The sequence below is a fragment of the Canis aureus genome, chromosome 34 (assembly GCF_053574225.1).
Source record: "Canis aureus isolate CA01 chromosome 34, VMU_Caureus_v.1.0, whole genome shotgun sequence".
In the NCBI taxonomy this organism is placed as follows: Eukaryota; Metazoa; Chordata; class Mammalia; order Carnivora; family Canidae; genus Canis; species Canis aureus.
The window spans coordinates 13,609,282-13,631,141 of record NC_135644.1 but is presented as its reverse complement, the minus strand read 5'-3'; the positions used below and the strand labels follow the sequence as shown (position 1 = coordinate 13,631,141).

Genomic DNA, 21,860 nt, shown 5'->3' with positions numbered 1-21,860 from the left:
TAAAATCATTCATTTAACTTAACAATACCTGAGAATCTAATGATGCCTTCATCAGTGTTTCTTAGACTTTAATGTGCATACGAACCCTATGGGACTATGGTTAAAATGCAGATTCTGGGGGTGTCTGGGTGACTCAGTTGGTTAAGCTCTGCCTTCAGCTCAGGGCATGATCCCAGGGCCCTGGGATTGAGCCCTGTGTCAGGCTCCCTGCTCAGTGAGGAATCTGCTTCTCCCTGTCTCTCTACCCCTCTCCACACAGCCCCCTGCTTGTGCGCACTCAGGGTTTCTCTTTCTCTCCCTCTCTCTCTCTGTCTCTCTCTCCCCCGCTCTGTCTCTCTTTCAAATAAATTAACAAATCTTTCTTAAAAATGCAGATTCTGACTCAGCAGGTTTGGGATGGGGCCTGAGGGTCCATGTTTCCAATGAGCTTCCAGATGCTGCTGATGCTGCTGTTGGGGATCATATTTTGAGCACCAGGAATCTACCATTTCTCTTCATCTTTTGGCCATGCTGATGCTCCATCCTGAAAGGGGGCTTAGAAATGAGAGATTCTGAGCCGAGTTCACTGACTGTCCTACCAAGATCTAATTCTTTTTCTTTAAAGATTTATTTATTTATTCATTTTTATGATAGACATAGAGAAAGAGAGAGGGGCAGAGACACAGGCAGAGGGAGAAGCAGGCTCCATGCACCGGGAGACCGACGCGGGACTCAATCCCAGAACTCCAGGATCGTGCCCTGAGCCAGAGGCAGGTGCCAAACTGCTGAGCCACCCAGGGATCCCCCTAATTCTTTTTCTTTAAAAGGAACAAGAGGAAAAAAAAAACTTTTAAAATCAGAACTGGATGGAAATTACCTTAAGTTCTTTCTAGGATTATAGGACCTAGAAGCTTGGTCCCATCAGTTTCATTCAAACAATTAATTTTACTCTGTTTTTTCCTTTTTCTTTTTTCAGTGTAGACACATTTACAAACAATACATACAGAAAAAAAGACATGAATTCCGATCCCTATAAAGTATGGTCGTTTTAAGTCTGCCCTCAAATCCCATTATAAGGCACGGTCTGGCAGTTGGTTATTTTCCTGTTTGGGATACATGTCCCACATGCTAGAAAATGTCACCAAGGCAATTTTTGCTGGTCAGAGTGCTCATCTCAGAAGAGTTGGCAGGCTCTCATAAGAAAGTGGTAGGGCGAGCCCGAGCCGGGGAGCGGAGCCGGGCGGGTCAGAGAGAGCTGCGAGGTGCATGACCACAGCTGGGAAGTCAGGTCTCCCTGCTGCACGGCCCAGGCGAAGTGCCGTGAGAGGGGCGAGGAGTCTCACCACTTGGCTGTCACTCGGCTCTCTTGCCCGACACCATCCGCTTGCTTCTGGTGACCGGGGCTGTGAGGCAGACGCACAACAGCTGACGCTTGCCTTCATGTTTCACGTAGTGGACCAGGAGCACCATTTCCAAGACAAATATTTATTTTATCGATTTCTGGATGACGAGCACGAGGATGCCCCTTTGCCTACTGAGGAGGAGAAGAAGGAGTGTGATGAGGAGCTGCAGGACACCATGCTGCTGCTGTCGCAGATGGGCCCTGACGCCCACATGAGGATGATCCTCCGTAAACCGTGAGTGAGGGCACCGGGCTCGCCCTCGGTGGTCCCCAGGGTGCAGGGGTGTGCAGGCACGCTCGCCTGGGCCACAGGGAAGTAGGCTGATTTCAAAAGTCCTGGCCTTTCCCCAGGGCCAGAGGGGTGACACAGCAGTGTTCGTCTCCCTTCTGTTTTATTTTTGAGCCAGATAATTCCATTTCCCTTTTGTAGGAGTTTAAACTGTACAGATTTTCGGTGGTTGGTTCAGGATGTCAAAATTGAGTCCACACATTAAACGACCTTTGGGCAATGACAAACAGAAACTGCTCTGTTTCTATGCCAGGCTGCGGCAGCCCCTTTCTTTCTAATGCAATAGGACGGAGGTCGTCAGAACCACAGACATCATGCCTGTGCTTGTGCTCATTCATTCATTCAACGCATCCTTTCGAGCCATGCTGAACCTTCTGCTCTTCAGCTGAAAGACCCATGCTTGAGAGAATACCACTGCTCTGTTAGTGCTTCCAAGCCTCCTTTCCACCAGTGAGATGCTCTCCCCCTTCCATCTCAGCTGAAACCCCTCCTTACCCTCAGTAACAGCCCATCAGCTAAACTGAAGGATTCTGAAGTGTTTAATCAGCAGGAGTGTACTGAGCCCCTGTTTTACTCCTCACGGTTCTAGGCCATGCAAAGAAGCATATGCCACGGCCCCCATCTCAGGGAATCCTTTTCAATAAAGGATGAGTTGGCACTTGGTTCTGAGGCCACTATACACAGGCTTATGTTTTTTTCTGGGAATAAAATGGCCCTCCACCCTGCAACCAGTGCCAGTAGCCGTGGATGTGGGCTCTGAGTCACAGGCTTGGCAACTCCGCACATTAGTGGGTCTTGACAAGAGCATTACACTTTACATGTCTTGTATGGCCATGAGGCACTTTGCAAAAGTGTAATGTCCCTCAGAGCAGCTTCCCCAAACATCTGCCCCTGAGACCAACATAGAGTACTTCTCAGTGCTTCTATTTCCTCACTTCAACATATTTCATTTCTTTGTCGTGTTATGTCCCTTTTGCCAAAACTTTCTCTTGGGTCTTAATGTCCACCACCATGTGTTTCAAAGGCCTTCCCTTCCCTGATCCAGTTAGTGCTATCATTTTTAACTCTAGAACATTGGTTCTAGTTCAGCCCCTTGAACCCCAAAACCCTTCCTTCAAACACAAATTTGTTGGAAAAATCCAAACTATCAAACAGAAAAGCCAGCCCTCACTGACCTAATTATGGGTAGCATCCAAGAACCTTGCCCAGCCAATTTATGCTCTCTCTGAAGGATCACAGGGGTGAGTGGCTGAGGGGACACAAGAGTACCATCAGGGCAGAGAGAACTCAAATGAACACCATTCTAAACCATGCTTTCTTTCATGTCAGCCTGCTTCGCCTCTACCTTCCCCACATACCTTTGTCCTGTTGTCTGGATCCATCCCCTTCCGGCTGCCACTTTCATTCAAGTTGACACCAAACAGTGATTGGTTCTGAATGAGAAGCGGGACAGCCTCCTAAAGGGCATTTGGAAAGGTCGGGGGATATTTTGAGTCCATGCATGAGGGGCGCACCTCTGCCATTCATTGGGCAGTGGCAAGGGCCAAGGGATGCTAAGCACACCCAACAATACCTAGAACCCTACAAAATAAGGAGCTGTCTGAAAAATAATGCTCCTGTTGAGAAACATTGCTTCAAGCTGTGAATTTCTGAAAGGCAAAAACATATCTCATTTTACTTCATTCATTCATTTATTCATTCATTTCTCCAATATTTGATAAACACCTGTTTTGCTCTAGATACTATGTTAGTTGCTAAGGCTGAAACATTGAACAAGAGCATTGCACCTCCTTCCTAGAGCTTTCTGCCTCATCCAAGAGACAGATCTTAAAAAATTAGTTATTCAAGGAATCATTTTATAAGAGCTGTAGTGCATGCTACAAAGGAAAATGTAGTGTATATTAATAGAGTATGATATGGAAATGGGGATTGAATCTGGCATAGAAGTTAAGAAAAGCCATATTCCTAGCTCTGTGCATTCCACCCAATAGACCATCAGTAAATATTTGCTGAGTGAATGAATGATCCAGCAACTATATAATCCTGGCTAATGTACTTTCAGCTGTTTAGCTGCTTCAAGGGAAGCAGAAATGCCATTCAATTCAAGATATTTGAGCATCTGCTAAAGAGGTTTTTTTTAAAAAAAGTAATAAAATGGTTCCTACCTTTGGAGAATTTATAATCCAGTAGGTGAAGCACTCCCAAATTAGATTCTGATGCAAGAAACATTTATTGAGTGCCTGCTGTGGGCCAGAAACATTCATGCTAATTGCTTGATTCACCCTCACAAGAGCCTGAGAGCTAGTTTCATTAGTGACCCTTAAAAATAGAAGCCTGTGCTTGTGCTTTTTTCCCTCCATACAGCACTGAATTGCATGATCCTTGGCAGCCCAAGGATTCTTCAGAAAAAACTACATTCCAAAGATTGGATTTTTCTAGTCTGTCACTGGAAAGTACAGGTTTCACCAGTATTCCAAGACACATCATTTGGGTGCCCTTGGGATGTTCCCATCTTTCCAGGTTTAATGATACTACAAAAGTGGAATCAACTTGTGATTCAGTTCTTCTGACTTAGTACTCCTTTTCTTTCTGTTGGAATGACAGTCCCTAAGAGATGGGAAAGTGAAAAAGAAGAAATCTAATTTGGGGGACAGACTTTCAAACTCTACACACACATACAAACACACATTTTGGGGGCCGTGGGGGAGCAGCCTGATAATGACATTTGGAGCTTCTATTAATTTTATTTAAGTGGGAAAAAAATATGCTTAATTGATCAAGAATTGCCAGTATCACCACTATCCTTAAAGAGACTGGCTGAGCACTTTGCTCCTGGAAACTTAAGGGCATGTTTAAAGGGCCGGGAAATGTTGACTTTTTACTGCCCAGAAAGTCAAGTCATTAGGAAATGTGGAGGCATGAGATGCATTGGCTCCATAACGACCGGGGCAGGACCCCTCAATTTTTTTAACGCAGCACAGCTGCATTTTATAATAGTCACCACTGCCAGAGAGGCTGCAGAACTCTGATAATTACTGGGAAAGAAATAACACAATATTCTTTGATGAGAAGATTACTTTGAGAATTTGATTGTATAATGAAGATGTTGCTTTGAAAGGTACTTCCCATTGTTCTGAATCTGAGACTCGCTAGCAAAAAAAAAAAAAGTGTCACTTGTTTTGACAGGCTACTTAGAAAAATTCTCTGTTTATTACATTAACTGCAGCATTTTAACTGTCAAACTATGAAAGAATGTTCTGTAGTTTAAAAAACAGAATAGAGCTTCAGGGGAAATTTTTTGGCATACTCTTGTTGCTATTGGTATTGAAAAAAAAACATACATTCTGAATGTGAAATTAGCTTTTTATGTGGTGGCAGGCAGAGTGACTCACAATGCCCATCCTGGTTTCACAGGTGCAGACCTGGATGGCACTGGGGGGCAAGTACTACAGAACAGTGACAGTTTGACAGTGTTGTTGTTGCAGCTCAAAGACAGGGATATCAAACCTAAAATGAGCTCTTGGAGCTAATTGTTTTGATTTTGCTTTGTTTATAAGCCTAAAAACAAGAGGTTACCCTACAGCAAGTAGATATGGTGGGGACCCTTGCCAGTAGAAATGTTCATTCTGCTTACCTTTGAGCAGGTACTTTTGGATAGAGGACCATGGGCAAAAAAAAAAGGTAGAGGACCAGATAAGCAGAATGTTATAAACTTGGGGCTAGGTGGATAAAAAGAGGCTTCAAGGAGACAAAGAAGGCTCTTGACATACATTCCTCTCAGCCTCTTCTTCCAAGAAAAGTGAGACACGATGTCCCACCATTTAGAAAGATCTATAAGAAACCAGCCTAAAGATGGGAGGGAAAGGAAGTAATGCCATTTGTCAAATCTAGTTCTAAGTAGGTCTGCAAATCTGAAATTCCCTAAAAGTCTAGAAGCTTAACTAGTTGAGAAAGGGATAGGTGGTTATTTGGCCTGAGCAGAAGGGGATGGAATGTGTGTGTGTGTGTGTGTGTGTGTGTGTGTATTAAATGTAAGAAATAATACATAAACATAAAATATATGTAACAAAGATATGAACAAGAGAATTCTTGGCACATTCTGGCATCTTCCAAATGGGCCCAAAACTTGAGTTTGTTTATTTTATGTGATAAGTTAATATTTTCTAACATATACTATAGGGCATAAGTTTAAAAGAAAACAATTTAGATGATTAAGTGATATGAGAAAATACACCTTGGTCAGTTGGCTGCATTAAGACAGCCCCCACCTGCTGTTCCACACACTTGCTCTAGAGGGCAATTGAGAGCCTGTGTATTTTCTCCAAATTAGTAGAGCCTCTTTTAAGAGGTTCTTTATCTGTCCAAGCTGTTTTTGAGGGTGTGAAATTTGAAATCCTGATAATTACAGGGAAATTTGCTTCCTCGAGGGATCCCAGATTAGCAAGCCTAAAATCAGTGGTGCCTAGGGTTTTGATTTCTGTTGGGATATGCCAAGAAATGTTCAAAGTTATGAAATTCATCCTCAAATGCAAATCAGATGAAAAAAGAAACGACTTAAAGATCCTGATCTTTACGAAATAAGAAATTCACTATGAATCTTTTCTTCCACTGCATGACAAACTTTGCCTTTGTTTTTTTCTGGAAAGATTGCTGTGCTCTAAGTGAAAGCTTGTAGAATTTACCAGAAGAAATGATTGCATTAAGTAGGCCATTTCTTGGGTTTGGATTTGTTGCCTCTCCCCTAGTAAAGGCAATTTACTACTTAACCTTCATGTTTATGTGCCCATGAAGCCAACCACTGGATTACTGCCATTGAGATTCAAATTTGGGAGAGGGGAACATGGATGTAGCTGCCCATTTACAGTGTAGGGTTCATTATAAGATTACCTCAAGGTTTTAATGACTTTCTATTGTAAAAATCAATGTGTTCATTGTAGAAAATTTGGAAACTACTAAAAGGAGTTAAAGAAAAATAACACCTGCAATCACATCTCCCAGAGATAATTATCAGCATTTTAGTGCATGTCCCTTGGTTATTTTTTTCAATTCCTAACTTTTTGCCATTAATAATATATTGTGATATTCTCCCTTAACTTTAAATATTTTCCAAGGACAAGATTTTTAATAGGTGCATAGTGGTCTACCTTCCAATGTCCCTGCTACATTCGGTTAGGCCTTGTTGGATGTCACGTTCATTCTCAAGCCCTTTCTTTTTAAAAAAAAATATTTTATTTATTCAGGAGAGACACAGGGAGAGGCACAGACATAGAATGAGGGAGAAGCAGGCTCTCTACAGGGATCCTGATGCGGGACTTGATCCCAGGACCCCAGGATCATGACCTGAGCCGAAGGCAGATATGCAACCACTGAACCACCCAGGTGCCCCTCAAACCCTTTCTTAACAGCAACAAAAAATAATATTCTATTGCACTTCTTCCCAGAACAAAGAAAGAACTCCTAGCCTGACAGGAGTACAGGGGTGGGACTGGGGCCAGAAAGATGTCAGGAAGTTCCAGCCAGGAACAATAAGCTGTTTCACGCTGAATGAATGCCCAGATCACGAGTGCTAGTAAATGTGCCTGAAGGTTTAGGCCCAGGTCAGATTGCACTCTGTGCGCACTGGATCTATTTTATAGCCATTGGGAGCCCCATCGCAGAACCTCAAAGTGGGGTGTGGATGATCAGCTTCCCAGTAGGTAGCTTTCTCTGCTCGCTGTGGAGAATGTTAAGACTAAAGACACAATACCAGATATTAAGTTCTTTGAGGTTAAAATTAATTGTATTTGAAGAATTGAATGACAGCATTTGAGATACATGCATTGGACCCAAGAGACTGCTATTAAATAAAGTGAAGGTGAGACTGAGCTGCAGAGCCCCAGATTCTAGTCTTACCAAATCTACTAGTTAGTACCCAATAGCTCTAGATTACAAATCTCTTAAACTATAAAGTGCGTTTACCCTCGTCCAACTTCACAAGGAGATTGTAAACAGGAAAAAAAATGCCATTATATTTCATTATAGCCAACATTTATTGAGCATACATATGCTAACCACTGTGATCTAATTCAGTTTTTTCAACAGAACTATGAGGTAGTTATTAATATCACCCCCATTTTATGGATTCGGAAATAGACACAGGTTAAATCACCTGCTTGTGTTGGACTCAGGATTGGTTTGGCTCCAGAATCTGTATTATTTACCGTGGTCTACCACCTTTCTCAGGCCAAAAAGGATTCAAAACGGCCTCCTGGGTTTATTCTTAGAGCAATGATGAGGAAAGATGTCTTGGGTATTTGATCTAAAAATAATTACTTCAGACTAATCTCATTTTACTCCATTATTACCTTATAGACCTGAATGGAATACAAGCATTATCATCTACTTAGAAAAATATTCACATCAACCCACTAGCCATAATTACAAACAAAACCTAATAATAAATATATGAATCACACTGTAGTTCATATAGTGACCTTATATATTGGTCCTCACATCATTGAATCTCAAAACAAGTCTATGAAATGAGCAGGACTTATGTCATTATCTACCATTTGCATGAAAAGAAATTGAGCTTAATAGATGTCAAGTGCCTTCCTTGATATCACACGGAAGTATATGTGGCTGAACCAGGTACCGAGTCCATATGTCTGCTTACTCCACATCCAATTTCATTTCCATTTTTTTTTTTCATGGAGAATATTTTTTCCTCTCTTAGTTTGCCTCAACTTCATCCCCTCTAGTGTATTTACTGAATGAGAAGTAAAATCCAAAGAAATATGGATAATCCAACTGTCCCTGATTAAGAATTAATTTTTGCAAGGAAAAAGTAGTAACGCATCTACATAGCACCCCTCAAAAAACGTTTGAACTTGCTATCTGATACACATATATGTCATACACAAAGACAAACAAGTAACTATCCTATCTGGTGCTATCCAAATTTGTTTTTCTCAACTTACTGCTTAGGTATTTTAAAGGAAAATATTTATACTTGCCCCTTTTCAAAGGTTTAATATTAAGTTTCTAGCATGTCCCCGTAGTAACCAGTTTTTCTGGAAGAATGTTGGGCATATTCAGTTTCTAAATATGAAAAACCTTAAATTACATTGTCCTAAAAACACTTAGCATTCAGGGGCTTTAATTATGGAAACTTACCCCATATCCTGATGGGGATGACTTCATTTCTCACAAATATTCCTAAAGCATCTGCCCTTCACTACAGTGGTAGACTGTATTCATTTCTAACCTCACAAAGAAGGAAAGAATCCCACGGACACAGGCATTGCTATCAGAACTAAAAAATGCCTAATTTCATCTGAAGTAAACTGAACATGTTCTTTCCTGGGTTAAAGATGAGGCAAAGGGAGGGTGGTATGACAGGGCAGTGAGCAGAGCCAAACAGGACACTTTAAATGTCCAGGCACCAGGTTCCTGGAATGTCTGTAACCCTGAAGATCTATTGAAGATGAAGCGAGGGTTCTGGGAGGTGAGGAAAAAGAAGCACGTTTTGCTGGTTTATTAGACAAAAGGGTGGGAAATGACACCGAACCTCCTTTAGGGGAAGTAGGAGAGGTGAGATCTCAAGATCTTCAGAGTGTTGGAAAAGGATCCAAGTTAGAGAAATGACTTACAAACTGAACAGTCAGGTGGGATGAGGGGGAGTGTTGCAAGAAAAATAAAGCATTCCCGCCCCACCCCTCAGAAAAAAATTAAATAAAGCATTTCCTTTACTTTGAAGCATGACCATGGCTTCCTACATATTTACAACATTGACTTTTCTGGGTATTTTCGCCATGCATCAGGGAATAGGTCTACCAGACAAGAGGTCCAGAAGAACTAGGTTATTTACTTTCTTACCTGCATATTCTACCCCTGGCCACGCCAACGTGCTGCTGGGTGTGTTGACGAATCCCTCATTTCATCCACATTCCAATAACTGAGGAGCTCCATCTCTGACCTTGATAAATTCCTTGATAAAACTGTATTTACCAGCAGCTTCCAATATCACCTGAGCCCTCCCATCCTTTAATGTATAAACTGCTCCTCCATCCATCCCCGTTTATTATCTTGTCTGTAACTAGACATTGCCGCCAGAATGCATCCCCTGCAGAAACTAGGCCTTTCCACAGCAGGATCCGACAAATCCACATCAATGTGGCACCACGCAGATTTGTAAAGAAGCAGGGCTGCCTAATATCTCTCCCTGTGACATCTGGAGAAGGACAAGTAAAGACCAGGTACATTCAGCGGCTGCCACTCAGAGCAGCCAGAGAGTCAATTCACTTCCCCAGCCTCATAGGTTACTCTGTGAAGGTGCATGGGAGTTCCCTCCTCCGGCTTGGGGCACAGTGTTCCCTTGACTCTTGAAAGCCAAATTGCCTTCAGTCCTTGGGACCCTTTCATTACCGTTTGAACAGGCTGGGGTCTGATTTGCAGGATCTCTTCTCCATTTTTTTTTCCCTGTCACCCCCGTAAAGACCAAAGCATGAGAGGTGCTTAATGCCACTGTTTGCCATGAGAAACCCGCTTTTAAAATGTGACTTTGTTCAGCGATTGTGGTGGGGAAGGCTCAGGTGCCCTTTGGCGGAGGGGGGGTTGGGGGGGTTGCGGATCAAGATCAAGAGTAGAGAGGTGAGTCTTTTCTGAGACACTAGATGGCACAGCAGCTCTGAGCTGGCGGCCTTGGGAGAGGCTGGCCTGTCATTGATGTCCCGCAAACTCCAAGATCCACCTGGTGCGGGGAGAGGGGCTCATAGTGTGATTCACTTTGGTGGGCATGGGTTGGCCACTTGGGCTCCACCTGACCAGCTCCCTACGACTTCCCTCAACGTCAAGTCCTAACGGTAGGTTGAGGCCCCAGGAACATCAGTGAGTTTGCTCGCGGCCCACCTCTCCCAAATGCTTCCGTGGCTTTGCTAACTGGGAAAATACTCGGCTTTTTTTTAGAGTAAGTCCACTCACACCTCGCAGTCCTGACTTCCGTCATCACATTAAAACATGTGCTGTAGGGCAGACCGGGTGACTCGGCGGTTTAGCGCTGCCTTCAGCCCAGGGCCTGGTCCTGGAGACCCGGGATCGAGTCCTGCGTTGGGCTCCCTGCATGGAGCCTGCTTCTCCCTCTGCCTGTGTCTCTGCTGCTCTCCCTCTCTCCCTCTCTATGTCTCAAACAAATAAATAAATAAAATCTTTAAAAAAAAAAAAAAAAACATGTGCTGTAAACAGGACCAAAAAAGTTCACTGCTACCTGGGTGGACTGCCAAGCGACGGTGGCTGGCCTGGTGATTACACTGCCCACGGGAGACCACACGGTTGTGTCTGTCTGTCTTGCTTGCTTGCTTTTTTTTTCTTTTTTCTTTTTTTTTCCTTCCATGTTGAATGTTATTTATGACTCAGAGACTAAACTGGTTTTACACTTTGTTCCATTACGTTTCCAAATAGCTGCCGTGGGTTTCGCCACAGCATCCAGCAAGTTCTCGTGCAAGTGTTTGCTTCTCTGTAGTGGTTATTGATGGATGGAGGTCCGGGGGGTAGGAGAGGCCGCCACACGGATTTCTGTGCAGGTGTGGTCCGCGTCCCCAGCAGGGCCGCCCCTGAAGGCAGCGGAGGCCACGTTTCCTGGCGATCTCTGCTGTATGAGAGGCAGGTGGGGAGCAGACAGGCTGAAGTCCCACCCCTCCCCTTCCTCCCGTTAGCTGCCAAACTGAGGAGGATTTCTCAGGAATGGAGCCTTTCTGGGTATTTCCCTCCTTTTCTTCCTCTGTGCCTGGCAGGAGAGCCCAGGGCTTCTCTGGCAGACTTCTCCCTGGGCATTTGTCTTAGAGAGCAGGTCTCCAGTTTTTAGCCTGGGAAACTGCTGCTGCCCACTGCTCAGTGTGGGGCGTGGGAAAGAGGGCCGACTGCCCACTGACCTGGGAGAAGCAGTCTGACCCTCTCCTGCCCTTATCTTACCTGCCTTGCCTTCTCTGTTGTCTTCCTCCTGTGGTGGTTATCTGTGAGGATGGAGCTGTTGGCTGCTTCCGGCCTTTTCCCAGACATTTTATTCTATCACCCCAAGATTCCCACAACCCTCTGGTCTGCCCATTGTACTATTTTGTGGTTTGTGGTGATGGTGATGCATGTTTGTTTTCAGTGCTGCTTTGGATTTTAAAATACCTTTCCCATCAGACCTTTAGCATGGCAGATAAAAATACAGCCAACAAAGGGCTGAGCCCCGCAAGTGCTGCTTGGTCTTCGATGGTCACCTCTCCCCGGGCTGCCACTGATCTTGATTTAGTTAGACTGAGTGACTTCAGCTGGTCTAACGTGGTAACTTCCTCCTCACAGCTGGATGAATAAAATCCATAATCCTATAGAAAATATGTCTTCTCTATCATTTTATGGGATTTGAAGAGGCGAGGTTCAGTATTATCCCGTCCACTTCCTCTGTTATTATTTGCCATGACACAAGCATGTGCCATATCAAAAATGAGTTGTGTCACAGGCACCTCCTCTTACTTGATCTTCATGAGGAAGGACAGCAGAGCACAAGCCCCCATATCCCTCAGACCAAGAGTTGGTCCACAGTACTGCTGCCTTCTCCCTTGGGCAGACTCTCAATTCAGCATGAATTGTAAGAGCATGTGTGTTCGGGCATCTGATGAGCTATATTGAGCATGCACCCTGGTAACAATGCCATCCTGCACTTGGGCTATATTCCCGATGTATCAATACTTTGCATATATTAACTCGTTTGATCTTTATGACAATCCTTTGTTATTCCCACTTTACAGATGCAGACACAAGGCATTACACCGATCACATACCTAGGAAGTTCCCGATTTAGATCTCCAATGGAGTTTCTGCTTCCAAGTCAGTGCCCTTTGCACTTCCAGGTGCTGCTTCTCTTGAGAATAGACTAGAGTTATGAATATTTAAGCATTCTTCCCAGTGTGTTGTGGTTACCACAGTGGCAGGACTATGTGCCATGGGAGAATAAGGGTTGGAGAATGAATTTTAGCCAGAAGAGATGAGATCTGAGTTGGACTTGCAGCAGAACAAAATCTAGCAAAGAGAAGGGCACGTGGAAAGTCTCAGAGGCACGAAAAAGCCTTGCATGTTGCAGGGATGCAGAGGTGTCTGGTATGGCTGGAGCAGAGCAGAGCCATGAGGTAAGGTGTGGAGAGAGGGGAGACAGACGAGTCTGGAAAAGGAGATGGAGATCTGCCTTCACAAAGCCTTGTGTGATGATGAGGGAGCCTTTCTGGACCCACTGAGCTCGTGGAACCTACGGGTTATCAGAGAGATGGCCAGGAAGCCCTCAGAGCTCAGGAACATTTGTTTGGAGATAAACACTTAGGTCTCAGCATTGCATAGATGAAAGTTGGGGGGGGTCCCCCCCAGAGAGAGAGAGAAGGTAGAGAACACTGAACGCAGGGCTGACAGCAGAGCCTTGGGATACAGCACAGCTCCAAAAATGAACAAAAAAACAACAGACCAAAGAAGACGAGGAGAAGCACATAGGAAGGCAGGAGAGAGCCAGGAGCGTGGCAGCGTGGGGAGAAGGAGCTCCAGGCAGCGCTCGGCGGTTTGGGACAGCAGGGTGTTGAAGAGATTTCCATAATTCCTTCAATTCTTTACCAGCCTCAGCTCTCTTCTCCCACACTCCGGTGCTGGTCCTAAGATGACCTAGAGTGGCTCCAAGGACGGCCTTGAACCACTGTGTCAAATGCTGTGTCGAGCAGCTGACAGCGCGCTTCATCATAGGTTTTTAACTCTTGGACAAAATATAACCATTTTCATTTGATTTTCTCTTGGAGTCTGGTTGGCATACATAATTAGTTCTAACGTAATGGGATCTATAGATCCTAAGGACAGCACTTTTTTTTTTTTAATCTGTAAGAGTTGGTCAGTATGGAGTTCACACTGATTAATATTGTAAATGCTCCTCCTAAACTCAGAGATCGGTTCCCAACTTTGACTCTGTCAAGATTTTAGTGCTAAATTCTAACCTCTTTTCCCAACTGAGTTTTCTTCCTCCCCACGGAGGTGAGAATGAGACTCGGCAACTGTTTTCCCTTTTAGTCATGCTTCTAGAAGGGTCCATGCTATTTGCAGCTGATGTCAAGTAGCAGAAACAGCAGGGCTGCTCCTCGTGCTGAAGAGCCGTAATCCTATTATGCCTACCTGAGACGTTCACATTAGCTGCTGCTATCTCAGGAGATGGACTGAGGTGACTCAATTGACTTTTAAATCCCCAAGGGTCCCAGTTTCAAAATGCCCATGTCTAAGTCAAGTGCTAGATTAGGCCCCTTCCTAAGAAGGCCTGGTTCCTTTAGAGCCCCCATGGCCATAGCTTTTTCTTCGGGGTCTCTGGGTCCTCTTCTTTCTGAGTTCCGTTCTTAAGCACCGATTGATGCACAGTGGTGTCCTTCAGTGGCGATTCTTCACAGGAGGGGAAGCTGCCTGGCATCGCTCTGGGTCATGGACTTAGCACCCGTCCCTTTGAATAGTCAGGATTAGGAAACAGAGGAGGTAATGTGCATGGTATGCAAAGAGCTTTCTTCCTCCAATTAGCCCCACTTGATCTGTCAAGTCCCTGATATTATGTATAATATGGTTGCAAAATTAATTTTTTAAATTATTCAATCCAGTCAACTATTTTAGAATATTTACAATTCAGTTTTGATTACTCAGACTACTTACCCAATAACTCGCTAAGTTTCAGATGTAATTTGCTGGCCCAAACATCATACTTTATCTGTAAATTTGTTTAATTTTTGAAGTGAAGGTTTGAACTTTGAATATGTTTGCTGGGGTAGGTATTTTTTTTTTCCACTTAAATAAATATGCAGGGGATCCCTGGGTGGCGCAGCGGTTTGGCGCCTGCCTTTGGCCCAGGGCGCGATCCTGGAGATCCGGGATCGAATCCCACATCAGGCTCCCGGTGCATGGAGCCTGCTTCTCCCTCTGCCTGTGTCTCTGCCTCTCTCTCTCTCACTGTGTGCCTATCATGAATAAAAATAAAAAAAATATAAATAAAAAATAAATAAATAAATATATATGCAGGTACCTTTACATCCAGTACTTCCTTAGCTCCCACATCTCTCTCAGGAAGATATTGTCCCCATTTTACAAATGAGACTGACACTAATGTCACATGCCTGTTGAGTGGTCGCACTGTTAAAACTTGATCTTTGGACTCAAAATCCAGTGCTCGGTTTAGTACACCAAGACTCCCCAAACTGATTTGACCAAGGAACACTTTTTAAAATGTAATGTAATTAAGGATGGAACACCATCAGTACCTCATGAAGGTTTAGATGTTTAGCATACAGTAACACTGAGGAATACCATAAATTGTTGGAATTTTAGGACAAGATACATAAAATAGACTGACAGTAATTAAGAGGTGACATACATGACTGTATCAATTAGCTGCATCAATTAGTAAATGTTGCCTGTCCATCCACATAGCACTTTGAGGATTAATAACCCTTGTGTTTGTCTTTATTTTGTGTGTGTGTGTGTGTATGTTTGTCTTTAAATTTCAAAAACCTATTCGCCAGGATTCCTTTTATTGTAGAGAGCAGTAGAAAACCCAAATTATTGACCAGTCATGTCAATTATCTTTGGTGTATAATTAAACACTATTAGTGATTCCAGAACAATCACCAGCATGAAAGACAATTAGGAATCCACTCAGTCCTCCCATGCCAAAGTGTCCATAACACCTGCATATTCTATCCTTGGAGGCAGGTTATTAGACTAGTTTTATAATAATTTATAGGAAAAATAAACTTTAGATACAACAGTGATTGACATCTCATGAAAGACTGGTCATCCATGGAACAAATTTTGGGAAATGAGAGTGTATACCTTCCTTCTCTTCCTTTCTGACTAATCCCAGACATGACTATTTGCCTTCTGCTCATCTCATGCCCTGACTTTGTCAGGGATAGGTCAGAAATTTTGAGTCTCTATTAACCCTTTATTTGAGTTCCATGCTAGAAGCATATTATATTCCCCAAAACAATAGTGACAGCAGCATTATTCTGTTAGGCTAAAACATCACACAAGATCCCAAGGAATTTGGATCAGTCATCCAGTTGATGAAATCAATTGTTCCTATATGTGTTAAAAGACAAGTTTTGTAGTTATTGATTCAGATAGTAATGAAAACAGTTTTTTTAATTTTTTTTTAATTTATTTATGATAGTCACAGAGAGAGAGAGAGGCAGAGACACAGGCAGAGGGAGGAGCAGGCTCCATGCACCGGGAGCCCGATGTGGGATTCGATCCCGGGTCTCCAGGATCGCGCCCTGGGCCAAAGGCAGGCGCCAAACCGCTGCGCCACCCAGGGATCCCTGAAAACAGTTTTTTTAGAGCAATCATCTACAAAGTGAGAGAAAGTTAGCCAACCACAATGTTCTTCCCTGAGAGTGGAAGGGAAGGATACTGCGTGCACATCCTTCCATCGAGGAGCACATTCATTTCAAAAATCCCTTTAGGAATTATAATGATGTGATCTTACCCTCTGTCAATATCTTTTTACAGAGATTTCTCCTAAGAAGTCCCCTCAACACATACTGATCCCCGAATCCATTTCTTTATTTCAAGCTTTTACGATGAGTTTTTTGTCATTGTTTTCTTTTTCCTTGTTTCTTTGTAGACCTGGCCAGAGGACCGTGGATGACCTAGAGATTATCTATGAAGAGCTCATTCACATTAAGGCCTTATCCCATCTTTCTACCACAGTAGGTTTTCTCTTAGTTGAGCATGGTTGAAGAGGTGGGGGTGTTAAATGTCCTGTTAGCAGTGGAGGAGAGTATTATGGTTTGGGGGTGGTGGTGAAGGAGTGCCTGAATTCTACCTCATAAATCACCCCTACTCTCTCTCATGAGATGGTAAAGAAGTTATACCCAAGAACAATCCCAAAATGGGATCAGGTATTATCACGTTGTTAATAGTTGGCCATGTGCCCTAAACCCTGAAGCAGTAGGAGTGAGTAGGACTGAAAAATGTACTTGACTCTTCCAAACCTGAATCTTGGTATCTGTACACTTAGACAAGAGAACTAGGCCTTAAGAAGAGCTCTGAGACCCTTCCGTGAATATAGAACCAAAAGGAGGAAAGAGAGAAATCAAGATGACCTGTCTTGGCCCACAGGGCCAGCTTTGCCCACGTTTGCTCCCTACTAAGAAGGAAGCAGAAGGTTCAGGAGAAAATTGCTTCAGATGTATCAGAGCACAATAGTAGTACCCACTGGTGAAAAATAGCCCAATCGCTATATCTGATTCTGACTTTTACACGATCAGGTTATTTAGGAAGGCAGTGGACAGAGATTTGGCCTCTGAATAGGGACAGAAAACACCTCCTCCAGTAGAAGGAATACAGGAATGTGATTTCCAGGTAACACAAGTCTTCTCTATGCTAATAGTTCAATAATAATAGTATCTAGAAGTTATTTCAGTATTCAAAAATCATATTCTAAGGCCCCTTAGCAATATCTACATGTCTGATTTTCCTTTCATTCCCAGCTCACTAGATGGCATTATGCTATCACATGGTTGCAATGCCTGCAGTCCTTTCTCTGGAGGGTGGGGGGGTTAGGTCTCCTGAGAGCAGTGAGGAACTTGCCACAGCTCCAAGGAAAGGGCTCCAAACCCTTCCCCCTTCCAACTCAGATGGAACTGCCCTCCCATCCCTGCCCTGTTGCACTACTTGGAGTCTAGAAGCTTGCTTGCCTACCTGAGTAGGATATTCAGGGGTGTGGTCTAGCCCAGCTCCCTTTCCTGCACACCACTACCTTTGTCATCCTCATTGTGTCCATTGGAGTAGGGACAGCTGGTGTTCCCCTGCATGTGTAGGCATCATGAGTTCATGCTGTAGACAGAAGTGAGAGGAGACTCCTTTTCCTTACCTATGTTCCACATTCCCAGCATGCTCCTGCTGTCACTTGCCTAGCTTGATGGAATTAAGAGGACTGTGGGGGAGTCTCCTCTTCTAGCTCAAATCCTGGGCAACCAGGCACTGTGGGAAGTTCTCAGGTCACTTTGTTCTTAGGAAGATAGAGCCAAAATTTGGGACGATAATTTAGAATTTTAAAATAATTAGCTATGTAGGAATATAAATCTGCTCACACATCTAGGCTTAACTATTCACCTCTGAGACATTGACTCTTCCAACACGTGTGTAGTGATGCATTACCTGTGATGTAAGGAAGAGCCTCTCATGGCAACAGAGTCCTCTGATATCGTAGGTGCTCTCGCCTTCATACCTAAGACAGATGACTGGCAGAGAAATTGGCTAGTTCATACCTGTGAAGCCACATTTTAAATGGTTTCTGGGGGAGATTGTCTTGTATAAATTAACTTGTAAAATAGCTTTTGTCAGAGCCTTAAGAATCCAGTGGCAAATTTAGTGAAAGTGGTTCTAGATTAGAGTGCAAAGTGGAGGGTGGCTGTATGGGCAGAAGGGAACAGTCAGCACTGCTTAGAAGGAAAACAAGTCCCCACCCCACCCCCAAAATCTGGCCTTTTGGAATTCTCTCTCTCTCTTTTTCTTCTAGGTGAAACGGGAGTTAGCAGGTGTTCTCATTTTTGAGTCTCATGCCAAAGGAGGAACTGTGTGTAAGTAAACGTAATGGAACATTGTGCCTGGCGAGCCTCTCACGAGCATATGCCCCGGGAACCTGACTGCAAATGCTTTCCTTTTTTGGGCGCAGGTCATGTGGCAGTTTGGTTTCTCGGGACCTGCATTTATTCTCAGCGTGTGCCCAATCCACAAAGTGGTTTTCTGGTACCAGCTTGATAGCTATTGCCAGCCTGAGTCCCCGCTTGCTCCCTGCTGACCCACGGCAGTGTCTAAAGAGGGTGGGATGAAGTCGTTGCTCTTCAGAAAGGACCCTACGTGGGACCTTTTCACAATGACTTTACTTCAGTTTGGTTTTCGGAGAGCAAGTCTTTCTCCCCAGAGCCCTAGTCAGCAATAAACTACCCTGCTTGCTTTTTCTTCTCATTTCCACGTATCAGCTCCAAGCCTGAGAAAATTTCTTTGCCCCAAATACTAGAGCAGTGCTGAGTATATCAATAACTCTCCAGAATGCAAGTTGTTTAGTTCTGTGCTGGAAGCAAGACATTGAAATTTGATATTAACAAATGAAAGCAAAATTGTTTAAGCCATCATTTTTCCCAAGTTCTACAAAATGCTTCTTGGCAAACATGGTGTGTGGTCTCTTCAAGCCAGGAAATGCTTCCTTCTTTAACCTCCCATGGAGGATCAGGAGACACACCAGCGCACCAAGATTCTCGGAAGTTCTGCAATAAAGAAAAATGTTCGCTCCATTTAAACTGACATTTTTTAAATTTAGTGAAACATAGGACACTTTTTTAAATGGACACCTGTTAACTTTTCAAGAGATGTTTTTTGGAAAATCTTGTTCTTTTTTCAGACTGTGTTAGCCAAATAAGCAGGAACATGAATTGTAAAACCAAAAACTTATAAAAATTACATTTCACAATATTTTACTTTCAGTCATCATAAGTGGTATTCCTAACATGGGTATCTATTTTAGTAAGAATGTTTTTTCTTCACATTTTAAAGGTTCACTTTAATATATTTTATTTTTATCATCAGTGATGACTTACAACTTCTCATCTATTTTTTTTTCATTCAAACTTAACTGATTGCTTTCATTTTATTAAAAATATTTAAATATGGTGTCTGGATGGCTCAGTTGGTCAAGTTTCCAACTCTTGATTTTGGCTCAGGTCATGATCTCAGGGTCGAGAGATGGAGTCCTGCATTGGACTCTGCACTCGGCATAGAGTCTGCTTGAGATTCTCTGTCTCTCCCTCTACCCCTTCCCCTGTTTGCTCTCTCTCTCAAATAAATAAAATATTTTTTTAAATAGAGATAATTACAAGCACTTCATTTTCATCAAACACTAACATTATGCCATTTTTTCATATTTTCTAAAGAATGAAATTATAGATATAGATACAGTTGAAGGCCTTTTGTTCCTTCCTTTATCTTATTCTTTTCTTCCCTCACCAAGATAACTCCTACCCTATATGTAGTGGCTGTCATTCCAACCCATTTTTAAATAATATCCATAGGTATCCATAAACATTAGGTAGTGCTGATTTTCATGTTTTCAAACTTCACACTGGTGGTCAGGTTACTTTTAAAAACTATTTTCTATAACGTAATAAGTTGTGATGAATTGTGGGGGAAAGTGTATGTGTTGCTTTAAGAAATGGATTGCTGGTACATTGGTCTCTAGTAAATTCATATCTTTTAGAGCATAGCAAATAACACAGTATTTCTGTTCCTTTCATGTTCTATAGAAAACGAGACAGTATTCCACCTGAATAAGTTAGTATTTGCCAGTAATTTTTTTTCCTTCTGGAATAAATGCATAATTCTGGGGACTTAAAAATGATGATTTGATAAGCTGTAATTTATATTGATGTGCTTCTATTCTTGTCATAAGTCTTTTCATCTTTTTGTATCTAGTGTTTAACCAGGGGGAAGAAGGCACCTCCTGGTACATTATTCTGAAAGGATCGGTGAATGTAGTCATTTATGGCAAGGTATATATATCTTTCTCTTTTTGAAACTTTATTATGCTCCATTTACTAGTGTGGCTCTAAGTATTAACAATGCAATGCTACAATTAGACTTGCAACAACATTGTTACTCAACATAGAAAAGACATTATAGCATCTCTAATCATAAATTATCTCAATTACCATACTCAGTAGATTGAACTTTCTGGGGCTCATCTCCTTATAGATACATAGATTTAAAATAAATATATACAATTGTACATTTAAGTTAGGCCATAATCCACATTACTCAATGAAAAAAATAAAACATTATAATCTAATTATAGAACTCTCCCTTGGCATCCCTGGGTGCAGCCCGTTTATATATACAGTGTTTTGGGGGAAAGGGGGTCTTGTGGCGTGAGGTGAGTGGGTGTTTGCTCAGATTCAGGGACCGTCTTCATCTGAATGTTCTGCTCCTCCAGGGCGTGGTGTGTACCCTGCACGAAGGGGATGACTTTGGCAAGTTAGCATTAGTGAATGATGCCCCAAGAGCTGCTTCTATCGTCTTGAGAGAAGATAATTGCCACTTCTTAAGAGTAGACAAAGAGGATTTCAACCGGATCCTAAGGGTGAGTCCAAGGCAAAGTGTGGCTGAGGCACATCTCATTTTTCCTTTTGCTAGACAAGCAAAGATTAGAGTGTGGTGTTAATTGACTAGTCCTGTAACTACTGAACACTCTATGAACAAAGAGCCTTGGTTACAAACCTGGTATGCCGGTGTGCGTTCCAGGATCCAAAGCGGTTATTCCAATAAAGCTGCAAATGTGGCATGTATGCTGGACCAGATAAGTGCACACACCCCTCCTGGCCCATGAGAATTAAAGAAAAACAGGGAGCGCCTTGGCCAGATGTCAGTCTGAGACCTTTCTCTTTGGCAATTCTAGGTTGGCCAGTTTGTGTCCTTCCCCCCTCACTCTCCAGCTTTTTCTCCATCGTAGACCTTCTAAGTACCCACCTCCCATCTCTTCCCAAGACTGAGCCTTTCTCATATCATCACGCCTTCTCCTGATTTATTGAGTGATTACATTTTAGTGGGAATTAACGTCAGTCATGGTTACTCCAACCAAGCATTTTCATTTCAAGTGCTTTATGTCAAATTGATTCACACTAAAGGAATTTCAAACTTTAGCAAGTAGGTGAAGAACAATTGGGGTGATAGAGAAATGAGATTGCACTTTGCAGTTGGCTCTGCAAATGCGCCTAATGTAAGCTTATTAAAGTATTTGTGAGCGTGGGTGATGTTGAGAAGAGATGGTCCCTGATCTTCCCCACTCCCCACTATACACACACATACACACACACACACACACACACAACCCCTGGAACTCCTGGGGATGATGACAGTGTCCCATCACCCTTGGCCTCTCAGATGGCCTGCAGTCCACCCTGCCCCAGCTTGAGTTCACCCTGAGAGATGGTTCCCTCAAGGATCACTTTGCTCTTTCCCTCCTTGCTGGCTCACAGAGCAGACTCCCTTCTCTGCCTCTCCCAGCCTTAGTACCTTTTCTGTCCTACCCTGAAGTCCTAAATGCAGTTTCTGTGCTTTCTGATATGCTTGGCATTACTTCATGATGATTTACAATGTCTTTCTCCATTCCTA

The 21,860-nt window shown here is 43.0% G+C and overlaps 1 protein-coding gene across 11 annotated transcripts in view; it reads left to right on the top strand.

Moving 5' to 3' along the window:
- RAPGEF4 (Rap guanine nucleotide exchange factor 4) overlaps nucleotides 1-21,860 on the top strand; it is a 284,010-nt gene that overhangs the window by 203,958 nt on the left and 58,192 nt on the right. For all 11 annotated transcript variants that reach the window (XM_077883031.1, XM_077883030.1, XM_077883032.1 and 8 more), the window contains 5 exons: nucleotides 1,433-1,616; nucleotides 16,318-16,402; nucleotides 18,217-18,277; nucleotides 20,166-20,242; nucleotides 20,683-20,829. In XM_077883031.1, the coding sequence (XP_077739157.1) occupies nucleotides 1,433-1,616; nucleotides 16,318-16,402; nucleotides 18,217-18,277; nucleotides 20,166-20,242; nucleotides 20,683-20,829 (554 nt within the window). The remainder of the gene's footprint in view (nucleotides 1-1,432; nucleotides 1,617-16,317; nucleotides 16,403-18,216; nucleotides 18,278-20,165; nucleotides 20,243-20,682; nucleotides 20,830-21,860) is intronic.